The 15,311-nt window shown below is 33.1% G+C and overlaps 2 protein-coding genes across 14 annotated transcripts in view; one reads left to right on the forward strand and one right to left on the reverse strand.

Moving 5' to 3' along the window:
• RUNDC3B (RUN domain containing 3B) overlaps window positions 1-15,311 on the forward strand; it is a 143,396-nt gene that overhangs the window by 121,481 nt on the left and 6,604 nt on the right. For all 5 annotated transcript variants that reach the window (XM_049893154.1, XM_049893155.1, XM_049893151.1 and 2 more), the window contains one exon: window positions 4,485-4,606. In XM_049893154.1, coding sequence (XP_049749111.1) covers window positions 4,485-4,606 — 122 coding nt within the window. The remainder of the gene's footprint in view (window positions 1-4,484; window positions 4,607-15,311) is intronic.
• SLC25A40 (solute carrier family 25 member 40) overlaps window positions 1-15,311 on the reverse strand; it is a 90,976-nt gene that overhangs the window by 29,839 nt on the left and 45,826 nt on the right. For 5 of the 9 annotated variants that reach the window (XM_049893159.1, XM_049893157.1, XM_049893158.1 and 2 more), the window contains 2 exons: window positions 9,614-9,644; window positions 8,521-9,188 (listed from right to left, as the gene is read on the reverse strand). In XM_049893159.1, coding sequence (XP_049749116.1) covers window positions 9,080-9,188; window positions 9,614-9,644 — 140 coding nt within the window. In that variant the 3' untranslated portion in view covers window positions 8,521-9,079. Of the gene's footprint in view, window positions 1-6,605; window positions 6,775-8,519; window positions 9,189-9,613; window positions 9,645-15,311 lie in introns of those variants that run through there. The other 4 variants (XM_049893161.1, XM_049893165.1, XM_049893166.1 and 1 more) reach the window with 4 other exon arrangements.

Below are 15,311 nucleotides of genomic sequence, written 5' to 3' on the forward strand. Positions count from 1 at the left end.
CAATTTGGCTATTATTCAGATTGCAAAATTATTGAGAATCATGAGCTATAATATATGCCTTTCATGATCTACTATTTAGGCTTTTACTTTTTCTTAATGACTTTCTGAGGAGTAAATACAATCACTTTGCTTGTATTGGGGGCTCTCTTTTCCATGTGTTATCTTTCTAGCGTTTCTCACCTATAGTAGTTACTAAAACATTGAGGCTGCAACAATCTTTTACAGTTTTATATTTACATGACTCACATGTATCCTTCCCCATCAGACTGTACTTATGTCCTTCCATTAATTTTACTAAATTAAGAGAATATAATATTCTGCCATGTTGTTGTTGCTAGCTGCCATTGAGTCAACTCTGACTCATGACGACCTTATATACAACAGAAAAAAACATTTGCCAGTCCTGTATCAGCCTCGAGTCCATCGTTGTGGTTATCATACCATTCCATCTCACCAGGGGTCTCCCACATATTTGTTGGCCTTCTACATTTTACCAAACATAATGTCTCCCTTTAGTGATTGATCACTCCTGATGATGTGTCCAAAGCAAGCATGTTAGACAATGTTCTGATATGGTCTATAAGGGTTTTATTGTCTAGTTTTTGGAAAGGAGCCCTGGTGGCTCAATGGTTAAGCACTCAGCTGCTAACTGAAAGGTTGGCAGTTTGAACCCACCCAGAGGCTCTGTGGGAGAAAGATGTGGCAGTCTGCTTCTGTAAAGGTTACAGCCTAGGGAACCTTACGGGCCAGTTTTCCTGTGTTGCGTGGAGTTGCTATGTGCTGGAATCAAATCTACTCAATGGCACGCAACAATAACAACAATAGTTTTCAGAAATAGATTGCCAAGCCTTTTTGCTGTGGCAAATGGTTATTTTTTTTCTTAATTTCTATGAAATCAAACCAAGAGTAAAAAGTATACCTGTTTCCCTGTGTACATTCAAGTGCTTCTCTGTGTATTTTCTTTATTTTCTGCGTATGAATGATCCTTCTATGCATCACACTTTGTTGCCAAACTACCACCCATCATCCACCCACTGCCATCAAATCAATTCTGACTCCTAGCGACCCCATAGGGTTACCAAGGCTGTAAGTCTTTACGGAAGCAGGCTGCCACATCTTTCTCCTGCTGCTGGTGGTTTTGAATTGCCGGCCTGTTGGTTAGTAGCCAATCACTTTAACCACTGTACCACCAAGGCTCCTTAAACTACTACCAGATTATGTAAGTTATTATTGACCTCTACATATCTAGTGAGAAAACAAATGACATCGATTATCCATATCATTACTTCTGATCATTGTTTCAAAACATAAGATTGTAGAAAAATTTACTAATAAGCTAATTCAAGCCTATTGCTTAATTTTCTTTTAATTTACTTTTTTTTTGGTACCCAGTCCTGTATATAGAAGTTTGTATTTAAGTGATTTCAACATAATATTTAAGTAGTTAGATGTTGAATTTAGTGAACTTTATTACATCCCAGATGCTTACGGCATATGGCATAATTCCTGCATGTTTAATTTTAATTATGTTTAACAGTGTAATTGCAAAATTAAACCATAAGCTTTTATATAGTCATAGTGCATGACTCTTACTATCTTAGATTTTGATTAAGTAAGCTACTGATATACTTTAAATCCTATTCTGGGAAATAGTAATAGGTTGTTAATTGGATTGATGTGTCTGATGGGTTACATTTAGGATTCTAAAATAGGACTTAGTAGTGGACTTTAAAAGGCAGAACCCCCACAGACAAATAATTTACTGCATGACAAGATGCTTGTCAGATGGAGCTGCCAGTCACACTGGAAATCAGGTAAGAATGTGAAAGCCAAACCCATTCTTTGTCACTACTAAAAGCAGCTGAACTGCTTTCCTCTCAGATGGTGGGTCTGTAGTCATTTTCATGGAAAGAAGACACTGAATGGTACTGTTCTTAATATCTTATCAATTGGATGCTTAATTTTGGCTTGGAATTTTCCTTATTGCCCCAGAACATCATTATCTATCATATTCTGTTTCTATATTCACTGATACTTGGTTAAATAAAGCCTCTAAATTCAATGATTATTCACTAAATGTGAAAAATTAATAGGTAGAAGTTTCCAAAATCACTTTAGATTCTGAAGTGTGATTCTCAAAAAAGAACTTCACTGGTCAGCCAAAAAGCTCATTTTATGTTGCTCTTGTCACAGGCTGCTTTTACAGGCTTTCCTCCTTTGAGTACTAGTGGCAGTCCTTGAGATTATTGTTAATGTGTGCTGTCTAACTCTCCATCCTTACAATATTAAATGAATTCTATGTCTTTTTGCTTCTGCGTATTTTGCTGTTTGTAAATATTTCTATATATAATTTTTTAATTAAAAATATTAAAGGTTACAATGATAAAAAATTAGTGTCAGAAACTCATCTTAAGCCATAATACAATTTAAAAAGAAAGCCTCCTATCTCTTAGGCTCAGATAAATAATTTGAAAAAGAAATTTGTAACTTCTCTTATTAACTTCCTGTGCTCTTGCTTTCCCCCATAGCTAAAGAAATAAGATTTTAATAGGAATTCAGTAGAATTTTCAGTGATGCGATTAAATAGAGTATACTTGTGTGGTCTCTCAGCAAACAAGGCTGTTCTTTAAGAAGGATTTCTGATAAAATGAGAAGCTAGATCTTTTCTTTCTATACTAGAGAGGAAATAGTGTAGTAGTTAAGGGGACAGAACGGGAGCCAGTCTACTAGTTTCAAATCTAATTTCTTTGTGCCTTCGTTTCTTCCTCTAGCAAGTGGGAGTAGTAATAATGCCAACTTCCTAGGATAGTTGTGAGGATTAAATAAGTTATGATATATAAAGTATGTGGAACAGTGCCTAGTTTTTGGTAAGTTCTACATAAATATTATCATTTTTATTACATGCTGTGTAGCACATATAAGTATTATCTATTATAATTATCAAAAATTTCCTGCTATTTAAAAATTATAATTAAGAACGTTTGTACTATTGACATTTGAAAAATCATCATACTATAAACTGAGAATACTGCTTGTATCTTAGTCTAGTAAAGTTATTCTACCACCTCTTTCGTCACTTTATTTCTTAGAGGGAAAAACAAATAGATAACTGTTATCTCATTAATAAATCCTGTAAAATTTTATCTTAATTGATAAGGAATAAGTACAAAAGCAACTTCAAATAACCACTGTCTTGGTAAACCTATTGGGCTTTGCCTTTTTTTATTTTTAACAGTCAACCCAATTTTAGTAAAGGAATATTCCCCCCCTTCTTCCTTTTTTTGAATGGAGATACGATTAACATAAAATTGTGGCTCAGCATATATTCAAGCCATACCTAATATACAGACTTTTGATAAATTTGTGACCAAGTCTACTCTTGTGTTTATGAATAGAGAGTAACTATGAAGTAGATCATTCAGATTATATGTGCTTCCCTGTAAAATAGATAACATTTCTAGGAAATTAGATGGAGCGTTGGCTACTGTGTAAAACTGATATTGATCCTCCAAAATATTCCTTTTCCTAAATAATTTATATTTGGAAATAATAGTTAACTCTGTTCTCTTACATTAAATATGAAAAACACAACAGTTGTGTATATCTCTTGGTCGTTTTTACCTGAAGAACTAAATATTAGGAAAAGTTAATAAATCTCATTAACTTACTCCTTTAATTTCCATTTATAACTGAATTTTTCTTCTGTTATAATTTACTCCTAATTAATTAGATTAATAGAAAATGGTCCTCACAATAATAGGAAATAGAACTAAATATTAGGAAAAGTTAATAAATCTCATTAACTTACTCCTTTAATTTCCATTTATAAATGAATTTTTCTTCTGTTATAATTTACACCCAATTAATTAGATTAATAGAAAATGGTCCTCACAATAATAGGAAATAGATGAGGAAAGGAGGTTAATTATCTTGATGGTGTATTAAAATAACTGAATAGACATTTTATTATCCAACATTTAAAAACCTTTTAAGTTATAAGAATCTGTAGTAATAATTTGTTATTACTGTTATTAACAACTCTCTGTAGTAATATGAAGGTATTGAAGGATTCTGAAGTGCTTAGGAGACAATAGGTTAGTATTAAATTATGCCAGGATTGTTTCTGCTTTAAGAGTAACCTGTAGATTTTCTGATCCTTTGAAAATTGGTAATAACCAGAACTCTCCATTTCTTATCAGCTAGATAATCAAACTTGGGTATAAGGACTTAAATTTGTTTGACAAATCGTTTTTCTTTTCTTTTTTCAGTGGATTAAACAGATATACCTCTAAAGAGGGTGGGGGGAAAAGTGTAATGGAGATCATATTGGATCCAGGATAAAGACAAAATTCAGGGGGAAAGCTGAGTAGAAATTAATCATGAATTCAATAAACTGAAGAAAATCATTAAAGAATATCTCTAGAAATCCTTTTTTTTTTTTTTTTTAGAAGAAATTATAGTAGTATTTCATCCTTGTTTTACAGGAAAAGTTATCAAAGCCTTGACCAGTTATCAGCTGAAGTTAGCCTTTCTCAGACCTCGCTTGATCCAGGCCAGTCGCAAGAAGGAGATGGGAAACAAGACACATTAAATTTAATCACTGAAGGTAAGAAAAAATCTATTTGAAATTTACTTTTTTATTCACCGTCTCTATTTTGGTTGCAGAGTATTGCTGAAGAGTGATATTGCTGTAACGCATGCTAGGAATTAAGCTGCAATTACGATTAAAAGTGGTCTGCCCTTCTTTCTTTCTCATGTGTTTGTGGCTAACCTTCTTGAAAGAGCATCTATAATTACTACCTTCATTTCCTCACTTCCCATCCTCTTTTTTTACTTGATCCAACTTGGCTTTTGTATCGACCCCACTTTACTAAAATAACTTTTATCAAGGTCATGAACTACTTCCATATTGCTAAAGTCACTTCTCTGTCTTCATCCTATTAATCCTCTCAGCAGCTTTTGGTAAAATTGACCACTTCCTCATTCTTTTGGTTCTGGTTTATTGAGTATTCTGAAAAACCTGTGGAATAAACACGAAAGAGTTTTATTTTTTTCCTATTATTTCTTTCAGCTGTGTTCTATCAACCTCCCTTCCATTGGGTTGCATCTTCCTGACTTTTCAGGCTACTTCCAATTACATGGTTCCATTTCAGTTTCTAAGACCATTTTCCACACAACAATCGGTGATCTTTTACAAACATAAACCAAAAATATATCCCTCCTTAAAACTCTCCAAAGGTTTTCAATGGCAATCAGAAGAAAATCCAGACTGCTTATCATGGCCTTCAAGTCCTACATAACCTTGTCCCTGCCAGCTTCTGCCACATTTCATACCACTCTGTTCCTTGTGTTCTATGCCCCAGCAAACTGACCTCCTAGCTACCCTTCAGACTGTTCCCTGCCTCAACTATCTTTGCACTTGCTTTTCCCATGCTCTGAAATTTCTTTCTTAAGATCTTTGCATGGTAGACTTTTTATCAGGTCTCTGGTCAAATGCCATCTCTTTAAAGAAGGCCATCTCTTTACAGAAGGTTTCATTGACTTTAGATACCCCGTCCTACCCACACCTTTTGCCAGGCACTCTCTATAATGTTACAGTGTGTTATATTATGATTCTTGTCTTTAACTCACTCTGAAATGTAAGCTTTACGAGGGTAGGGATCTTATCTTTTCACCAGAGTGTTCACAGAGTTTGACACATAATACCAAACCCATTGCTGTCGAGTTGATTCCAATTCATAGTGACTCTAAAGACAGTTATTAAGTATTTACTGATAGAATAAGTATATAATGAATGAGTGGCATAGGATGTGAGGAATCTGGTACACACAATGGGAATATTGTTTTGAGCTGAATTTTCTGCTCCTTGAAGATGGTTGTTGAAATGTTCTAAAGGGCCTTAGTATATTATAATATTTTAGGATGTAGTATATATTAACTACAAATGAATATAACTTTTTGATGATATGGATAATATAGTTAGCATATTGGAGTATCTTAGTGACACTAATGTAAATGGAAGAGAATAAACTGGATTTGCTGTCATAATGTAGAATATGTATGTTTTTTAAGCTGATGCATACTACAGATTTATTTGTGATGTTTCTTCATTTAAAAAATACATTTATTTTAGGATTTTGAGCTAATTTCTAATTATAGGCAATTAATGTAAACAGGACAAGAGTAATAGTGAACATTGAGACTTTAAAGATAAATTTAATGACTTTAAAAATTCAAACTTAAACAACAGATAAGAACTTATATGTAGAATTTCTGTACCCAAATGCTTTATAAAATACCTTAAAAGCAAAAAGAAAAGTAAACATTGGCCAAAAATATACTAACTCAGCCCACCAAGAAAAAGGGCTAAATAATAAATCAAATAAACTACAGAAACAGCTGATATGAAAAGAAACATATGTTCTTATTATGAGTTGGTAAGATTCTTAGAATTCTCTCAACCTCAAATCTGGTTTAAAAAAAGTGAATTTAGGAATTCTGAATTCTGGGTATCTGAGATAATGGCAGTGATGCAAATTCAAATCAACATATCCTCTAAAAAATATAATACACAGAAACAAGAAGAACAAATAAAACCACAAAAAATCTGAGCCTTTGGTATAGCTAGAAGATGCCAAATTACTAAATTTCAAATTACCTGTGAGTAGAAAAATAAAAAAAAAAAAGAAAAATAAACACCAAATCCAAGCAGGCTATCTCTCATGCACCTGCAACAAGTCATAATGGAGAGCAAGACAGTCTAGGAAAACCAGTCTGCAAAAGAAAAAATTGTGATATTAGTGATAGGCCTAAGAATGGTCAGAAATCACATCCAGAAAGTCAACTGTAAGTGTGAAAATACAAAAAAAGTTGTCCTGGTGGAAAAGACGGGCATTTAGATATGGGATACAAAGAAGCAGTGCTTCTAAGGTAACGCCTAGGGGCAGAAGAGAGTTAAAAGGAAGGGAGAGAACTTTTTTAAAAACCATGTGGTAGGAAGAGAAAGAAAACAAGAAAAAGAAATTTAGGATTGTGTAAAACCAAAGAAAGAAAAATTAAAGGACATGCATCCTCTCCACCCAAAGTGTCCTAACCCTCTTCCACCTCAATAAAAGCCATACTACGGTAAGAAAACTATACTTTGGTGTGCTGACAGAAAACGGTGCTCTTAAATTAATATTTTCCTAAACCCACTAGTTCTGTGTACTGAAATCCTGAGGAGCACTCTATCTATATAAAATTACTATTTAAAAATGCTATATAAATTGAGAAAATAATTCAGCTGATGAAACACCCCTCCAAAACAACAGTGAAACAGAAAAAAAAAGGTAATACAACCGTATTAGTCTATTTAAATATCCTCAAACAAGCATTTAGCGATATACTAAAAACATTGTAAATCAGAAATAATGAACTAAGAACAGAAATGTCCAAGAAACAAGAAGTGAAATGACAGTTGGACAGTTGATTAAGCTCCAGAAAAAAATGGAAGAAAAAGACAAAGTCATCGGAACTGAGATTAAATTATATGTCCCATAAAGAATAGAGTTCAAAGAAAACTTAATATGGAACATTGAAGAAAAGCAGGCAAACAAGCAAGAGAATGAAAATGAGATAAAGGAAAAGAAAAGGAAGTTAGGAGGTGGCTGAATTGTAAAACAAGCACAGAAGATCAAGTTTACACGAAAGTGGAGTCACTGAAGAAGGTAAAACACTGGAAGAGAACTATTTTAAGTGTATACACTACAAAAAAATGTCTGGAAATAAAAGAAGATCTGAATCTACAAATTAAAAGGGCTAACTGGATACCAGAAAATATTAACCTGAAATAATCAACTCTAAAACATCCTACTAAAATTGTTAGACATTAAAAATTAAAAAAACATACTTAGGGCTTCCAGGCAAAAAGATCAAACAACTTACAAGGGGAAGAGAATGAGACTGTCATCAAACTTCTCTAGTTGCACAAAGGTAACAATGAGAGCAAAAATACAAGCCTTCTGAATTACCAAAGAATTTAAAAAGAGAGAGTAAAGAAAACTTATGTAGAAAAAGAAACACAGCAAATGTAACAACAAAATAATATAGCATACTTCAGTGAACACCAGAAATTTACAGAATGGTAAAAAAAAAAAGTGTAGAGAAGGAAAAATGGTAAATATAACATAATACACATAATATCTACTGTGAAACATGGGAGAGTCAGAATTTGACAAGACTGCCTTGTTTTTCTGGGTCTTCTTGCAAGTTCTCTGCCTTTGACAGGGTGCAGTCTTACCACTTTTCTATCTCTGTTAAGAATCCTACCTCATAAAAAAAAAAAGCACCTAGAAAATATTTCTTTTTGATTTTACAGTACTGGAAAAGAAGTAAAACATTTTTTATGATTTGCATTCTTATCCATATTATGTACAGACATGTGCATATAATATTCAAACAAAGATATGGGTAAAATTCAGTTTTGAATAAAAACATCTAATGTCAACTGATTAATTTGTTTTGTTTTTTTACTAAATTACTGAAACAAATTTCAAAGTCCGTAGCCTTATCAAAAAACTCTTGGTCAAGAGGGTGGTAAGTCACTCTTTCAAAAGCCGACCCTGCAAATGTTTTTTCCTCTTCATTTTCAGAGCCCTGTTAGGCCTTGCCCTATAAAATAGAGTGGTTTCATTGGTGTTTGCAGTGTCTTTGGGATCATATCCCCCTTATGATTTCTTTTAGTTTTGTAAACCAGTTTTGAACAATGTCTTTGTCAACCTTGTTTGACTCCCCACAAGCTACACTGCAAGTGATTCGAGTTTTTGTTTTGAAGCTCTGAAGCTACCTGTTAGACAATGACAGTCCATTCACTTCTTAAAAGTTTTGCTGTTTCCTTCACCTTTGCTTGCGGGATAGGTCCTGAAATGGGAACATTTTGGCAGAGGCAAGAAGACATCACTCAAAAAAAGATTTGTTGATTTCTGTATAATTTCCATCCCTTCCTTTCTCAATGTTTACATTGGTGCTGTTCATATATTTTTTAATTATTTTATCCTTTTCTTTTGTAATTGAGTAAATTTGCATTTTGCTGCATTTGAACTTAATTACAGCTTCCTTGACGGTCCTTTTTCTCTTCTGTTATTTTGACAATATCAGACTTATTAGAGATAAATTTCTCACTCTCTTGTCCATGGCTGTGAAGGAATAGGCTTTTTTTAAAGAAGGAAACAAAAAAGGAAATAAGTTCTTATAAAAATTAAGAAATTTATGATCTTCTCAAAAACATCTCAAACAAGAAGAAAAAAAAATCAAAACTATCAACTTTATTACATGGTAAAGTTAGCACTCTTCAGTATAATATTTAAGAAAAAAACACATGAGAAGAATGTTTTTGCTTTTGTACACAATTGAATGTGTTAAGGGAGGAAATGCTTCTCTATTTTTTGAGTAAAACAAGAAATTTTGAAAGAAAGAGTTTCAAAGAAATGAAGGAGTAGATTTTGAAAATTGTAGTAACATGTATAAAATTATAAATAGCTAAAGTGAGAACTAAAAACCTCCAAGACAAGGGGGAAAAGTGTGCTTTGCTAGATTTTAATGAAAATAAAGGAATTTATTAGTATTTTTTTCTTACCTTCTTCCAAACTTACAGATGTTGTTCTTTGCTGCAAAAAAAGTTTACAGGTTAAAAAAAAATACAAAAATGCAAAGAATAGACATACTCAGAGAGCAGTAGCAATATACAGCACACACACACAATAACAGTGCAAAGGGAAGTGGAAAGCTTTTCTTTTCTGACTCTTGTTTGTACTTCTTGAAACTATGTCCGGCTTTCACATCCGCACTTCCTCATATTCGGGTTGCAATACCAACAATTTTCTGATTCCATCCGCATCTCACAGGTTCCGGCTTTCAGGGAATATTTATTAGGCTGAAGTAATCGTTTTAGTGGAAAATACTTGAGTTTTCTTTCTCTAACAGATTTCTAGCTTTCATGGGTTTTACTGTGTAACAAAATTATAAGTTATCAGAATGGCTAAAAAATAAAGTATATCAGGAAAAGAGCAACACTAAGAAAGCAGGGGTAGCAAACCTAATATCAGATAAAGTAGAATTTAAGCCTGTAAGCATTAAACATCACAAAGAATGACATATTTTAATGCCAAAAGCCTCAATTAAGTCAGGACTGTGCACCAAATAAGAGAAAAAAAACAATGAGATATAAGGAGAGATAGAAACACAGTCAGAATAGGAGACTTTAGCACGTTATTTATTCTCAGCACGAGACAAAAGAATATAGAAGACTTAAACTACATAATAAATAATGTAGATCTTCTGGATATGCACAGCACTTAGCACCTTTATAATAGATAACATACTTCTTAAGTGCAGATGGAACAGTCGCAAAAAGTGATGATATATTAGCTCATAAAGAAAACAGTGATGAATTCATAAAGTAGAAATATTACAAATAGCACTTCCTGATCATTATGGAAAAAAAAAGCCCTAGACGTTATTGATAATTTTTTTGTTCAAAAAGACCCTTCCACCTAGAAATTAATAAACCTTCCATTAGTTTAGTAGAAACAATGCTTGGGTGGAAAAGAGATAAATACAAGTTGAAATTATAAATTAAAAAATGACAGTGAAAATACTGCATATCAGATTTTGTGAAGTTTATTTATAACAATAATCAGAGGAAAATTCATAGCTTTTATATACTTTCATCAGTAAAAATGAAAAAGTTAAAATAAATAAAAAATTTCAATTCAAAAAGCTAGAAAAAGAACAAAGTAAACCAAAAGATAGCAAAAGAAAGGAAATAATAAAGATAAAAGCAGAAATAATGAGATAGGGAAGAGAAACACAGTCAATCTAAATTTATAAATCAAGAAGCCTGTATTTGTTTTTAAATTAACAAATAAGATATATAGTTAATTTAATCATGAAAGAAAACACAAATATAAGAACAAACAACGGGGATATCATTGAAAAAGAAGAAATTAAAAAAATCATAAAAGACCACTTTGCTGATTTCTAAAAAACCTAGAGGAAATGGCTAATTTCCTTCAGAAATACACTTTAAGAAAATTGAACGCATTAAAGTTAGAAAAACTGAACAGACTAATTTCTAGAAGAGAAATAACCCAGTGCCGTCGAGTCGATTCCGACTCAAAGAGAAATAGAGGACATTATTAAGGAACTACTCTACTGAAAAGATTAGGCCCCCATGGTTTCTCAGGGGATTTCTGCTTATACTTCAAAGATCAGATATTCCCAGCCAAAACCAAACCTATTGCTATCGAGTCGATTCCAGCTCATAGAGACCAGTGCTTCATAAATTGTTCCAAAGCATGGAAAATGAAGAAAAACTTCCGAAATATTTTTGGTAATAGGTATAACCTGATAAATACAGTATGAAAAATGAAAATTATAGACAAGTACCACTTACGAATATTGATACAAAAGTTCTATATAAAGTATTAGTAAACAGAGTCTAGCACCACCAAAAGGAAGTTATGCACCATGACCAGATGAGATTTTTTCCAGGAATGCTAGGTTGACTCACTGCTAGGAAATCCGTTAATATAATACAACAATGTAGATCTAAAATGGAAAATCATATGATTATCTCCATAAATGCAAAAAAGCCTGGGACAGAATTTAACACGTAAGTGACAAAAACATTTAAGAAAAAAAGGAATTGAATCCTTACTTTACATGAATGTATGCATGTATGTCTTTGTCTTAAAGCAGCATCTTGCTTAGTAGAGAAATACTAAGATCAGGAACAAGGTAAAGATATGCATTGTTTTCACCACTAAATTTATCCTGGAAGGATTGGATTAGCTGATGCAATTAGAGAAGAAAATTCAAAAGGAGGTATAAACAATGGATAAGAAGTACAACTATATATGTGGATGATACAACTATATCTCTATTATTAGAGAAATAATAATGAAACTAAGACAATGAAAGTATTCTTGCAAAGTAGTGGAATATAAAATTATGATACAGAAACCAATAGCCTTTCCATGCAAAAACAATAACCAATGAGAGATTGTACTGATCAGAAAAAAAAATGTTAATAGCAACAGAGAAGATAAAATACTTAGACTTTGAACATTTCTTATTAAATTTATTTATATGAGGAAAACTGTAAAATATTTTTGAGACACAGACTCAAGCAAATGGAAATACTTTGTCAGTGTCCCTAAATTAATTTAGAATTAATTTTTACTTTCTAATGTATCAGTCACAAATCTAGTAATTTACTCTGAAGATATACTTAAGCAGTACAGAAAAAAATATATATATGCACAGTTACTCAGCTCAGTACTGTTCACTTAGTATTCCCTTCCATTCTGCACTTTTTGCTGAATACTTACTGCATTTTAAAGAAATGTCTGTAGCTGCCCTCTTTTTCATATTAAGATATTTTTTACTTTGAGATAAATGTAGATTAGGATGCAACTGTAAAAAATAAAGCAGATATCACAACCATAAAATTGACATTAATACAATCCACTGGTTTTGGAGGGAGCAGAGCAGACCTCATTCACAAATAATTGTGTTCATTTATTCTACCCAGTCTGGAGGATACTGGAAGGATTGATGCAAGGCTCATGTAGTGGTTTCACCTAATTCAGAAGCCACTTAATAAGGAAAAGCGGCAGAGATAGCGCAAAAACATTGTAAGGTAAACGAAAATTCTGCAGTTGTCGTTGGGCAGAAGATTACAGTTGAGAGGCACAATAAAAAAAAACCAGTTGCCATGCAGCTGATTCTGACTGGTGGTGACCCCACATGAGTCAGAGTAGAACTGTACTCCACAGGGTTTTCTTTTCATGTATTTGTCTTTGCCTGGCTTTAGTATCAGGGTTATGCTGACTTCAAAGAATGAATTAGGGAGTAGCCCTTCCTTTTCTGTGCTCTGAAACAGTTTGAGTAGAATTGGTGTCAATTCTTTGAATGTTTGGTAGAATTATCCAGTGAAGCCATCTGGTCCAGGGCTTTTTGTTGTTGTTGGGAAGTTGGATTTTTTTTTTTTTTTAATGACTTCTTCAGTTTCTTCTTTTGTTATGCATCTGTTCAAATTTTCTACCTATATTTTCCGTCTCTATTTAAAGAAACATACTACCTACCTAAGTTGAGGCAGGTAGTATGTTTCTAAAAATTTGTCCATTTCTTCTAAGTTTTCAAATTTGTTGGAGTACAGTATTTCATAATATTATGTTAGGATCTTTTTTATCTCACTTGGTTCTGTTGTAATGTCACCCATCTCATTTCTTATTTTGGTTATTTGCATCTACTCATTTTTTTCCTTTGTCAGTTTGGCCAGTGGTTTGTCAATTTCATTGATTCTCTCCAAGAACCAACTTCTAGTCTTGTTCATTCTTTCTGTTGTTTTCTATTTCATTTATTTGTTTTGATGTTTATTATTTCCTTTTTTCTGGTGACTGTGGACATCTTTTGCTGCTCCTTTTCTATTTGTTCAAGTTGTAGGGTTAAGCTATTGATTCTGGCCTTTCTTCTTTCTTGATGCGTAGCGTACATTTATTGCTATAAATTCTCCTCTGAGCACTGCTTTTGTTGTGTCCTAAAAGTTTTGATATGATGTGTTTTCATTTTCATTTGATTCTAAGAATTTTTTTATTTCATTTTTAATTTCTATTGCCCTATAGTTTTTAAGATGTTATTCAGTTTCCATGTTTTAATTTTTTTCCTTGTTTTTCTGCTGATTTCTAGTTTCACAGCAGAGAAGATGCTTTGTATTGTTTTGATTTTTTTTTTTAATTTATTGAGGCTTGCTTTGTGGTCTCATATATGGTCTATTCTGAAGAATGATCCATGTGTTCTGGAGAAGAATGTGTACTGAGCTGCTGTTGGGTGGTGTGTTCTGTATATGTCTGTGAGGTTGAGTTGGTTGATTGTGTTATTTAGCTCTTCTGTATCTTTGTTGAGTTTCTTTCTAGTTGTGTGTTTAAGTTTCCTACTCTTATTTAGAACTGTCTATTTCTCTTTTCAATTCTCTTAGAGTTTGTTTTATATATTTTGGAGCTCTGTCATTGGGTAGATGTCTTAGGCTGGGTTCTCTAGAAAAACAAAACCAGTAAAGTGTATAAATATATATATATAGAGAGAGAGACAGAGAGAGCTATCAAGGAAATAGTTCACGTGGTTGTAGAGGCTAGAGCATCCCAAGTCCACGAGTCAGGATAGAGGCTTCTCCTGATTCACACAGCTGCAGGGGCTGGTGAACCCAAGGTCAGACAGCAGGGTTCATATCCACAGGCTGTGAAGACTGACAAATTCCAAGATCAGCAAGCAAGATGGCAGGTAAGCTGTTTGCTCAAGCCCCAAGAACTGGAGGTCAGATGAACAGGAGTCAGCTGCAGGATCCAGAGTGAGCAAAAGCCCACAAGTCTTGCCAGAAAGTCCATTTATATATTCAATGCAGGCTACACCCCCAAGGAAACTCCCTTTCAACTGATTTGTTACTCACAGCAGATCCCATCATGGAGGTGATTGCATTATATAAAATCTCATCATGGAAATGATCACATTATCATATGACTGCTGAACTACATCATAACTATCAAACCACTGAGAATCATGGCCTAGGCACGTTGACACATAACCTTAATGATCACAGCACATAAATACTTATTATGGTTATATCCCTTTGGTGGATTGATCCTTTTAATCATTATATAATGTCCATAGTAGATTTTGACTTGAAGTCTATTTTGTCAGAGATTATTATTGCCACCCCTGCTTTCTTTTGGTTACTGTTTGTAATATATTTTTTCCCATCCTTTGATTTTTAACCTATCTATGTCTTTGTATCTAAGGTGTGTTTCTTCTAGGCAACATATTGATGGATCATGTTTTTTTTATCCATCTTGCCTCTCTCTGTGTCTTGACTGGTGCATTTAAACCATTTATATTCAGTGTCATTATCAGCAGGTATGAATTTACTATTGCCATTTTGTTGTGCTTTTATTGTGGTGTTAATGGTTTCTTTGTTCTGCCTAATTTTCTGTGCCGAGTTCTTTTTAATGGATTTTTTTTTTCATTCCTTTGTTGTTGTCGATATTATGTTTGCTGAGTCTTTTTGATTTTCTTTTTCTTTTGGTGAGTAGATGTATTAATTTTCTTTGGGTAATTTACTTTTCTCTTCCTAAGTTTAAAACGGTCTATTATATCTTCATATTGCCTTGACTTCCTTTCCATATGGAAATTCTATAACTACACCATTTATTCCCCCTTTTTGAAGTGGTTGTTGTTGACAGATTGACGTCTCTGGTTACCTGTTTTCAGTTTTGCAG

This window comes from Elephas maximus, chromosome 8 (assembly GCF_024166365.1).
Source record: "Elephas maximus indicus isolate mEleMax1 chromosome 8, mEleMax1 primary haplotype, whole genome shotgun sequence".
Lineage (NCBI taxonomy): Eukaryota > Metazoa > Chordata > Mammalia > Proboscidea > Elephantidae > Elephas > Elephas maximus.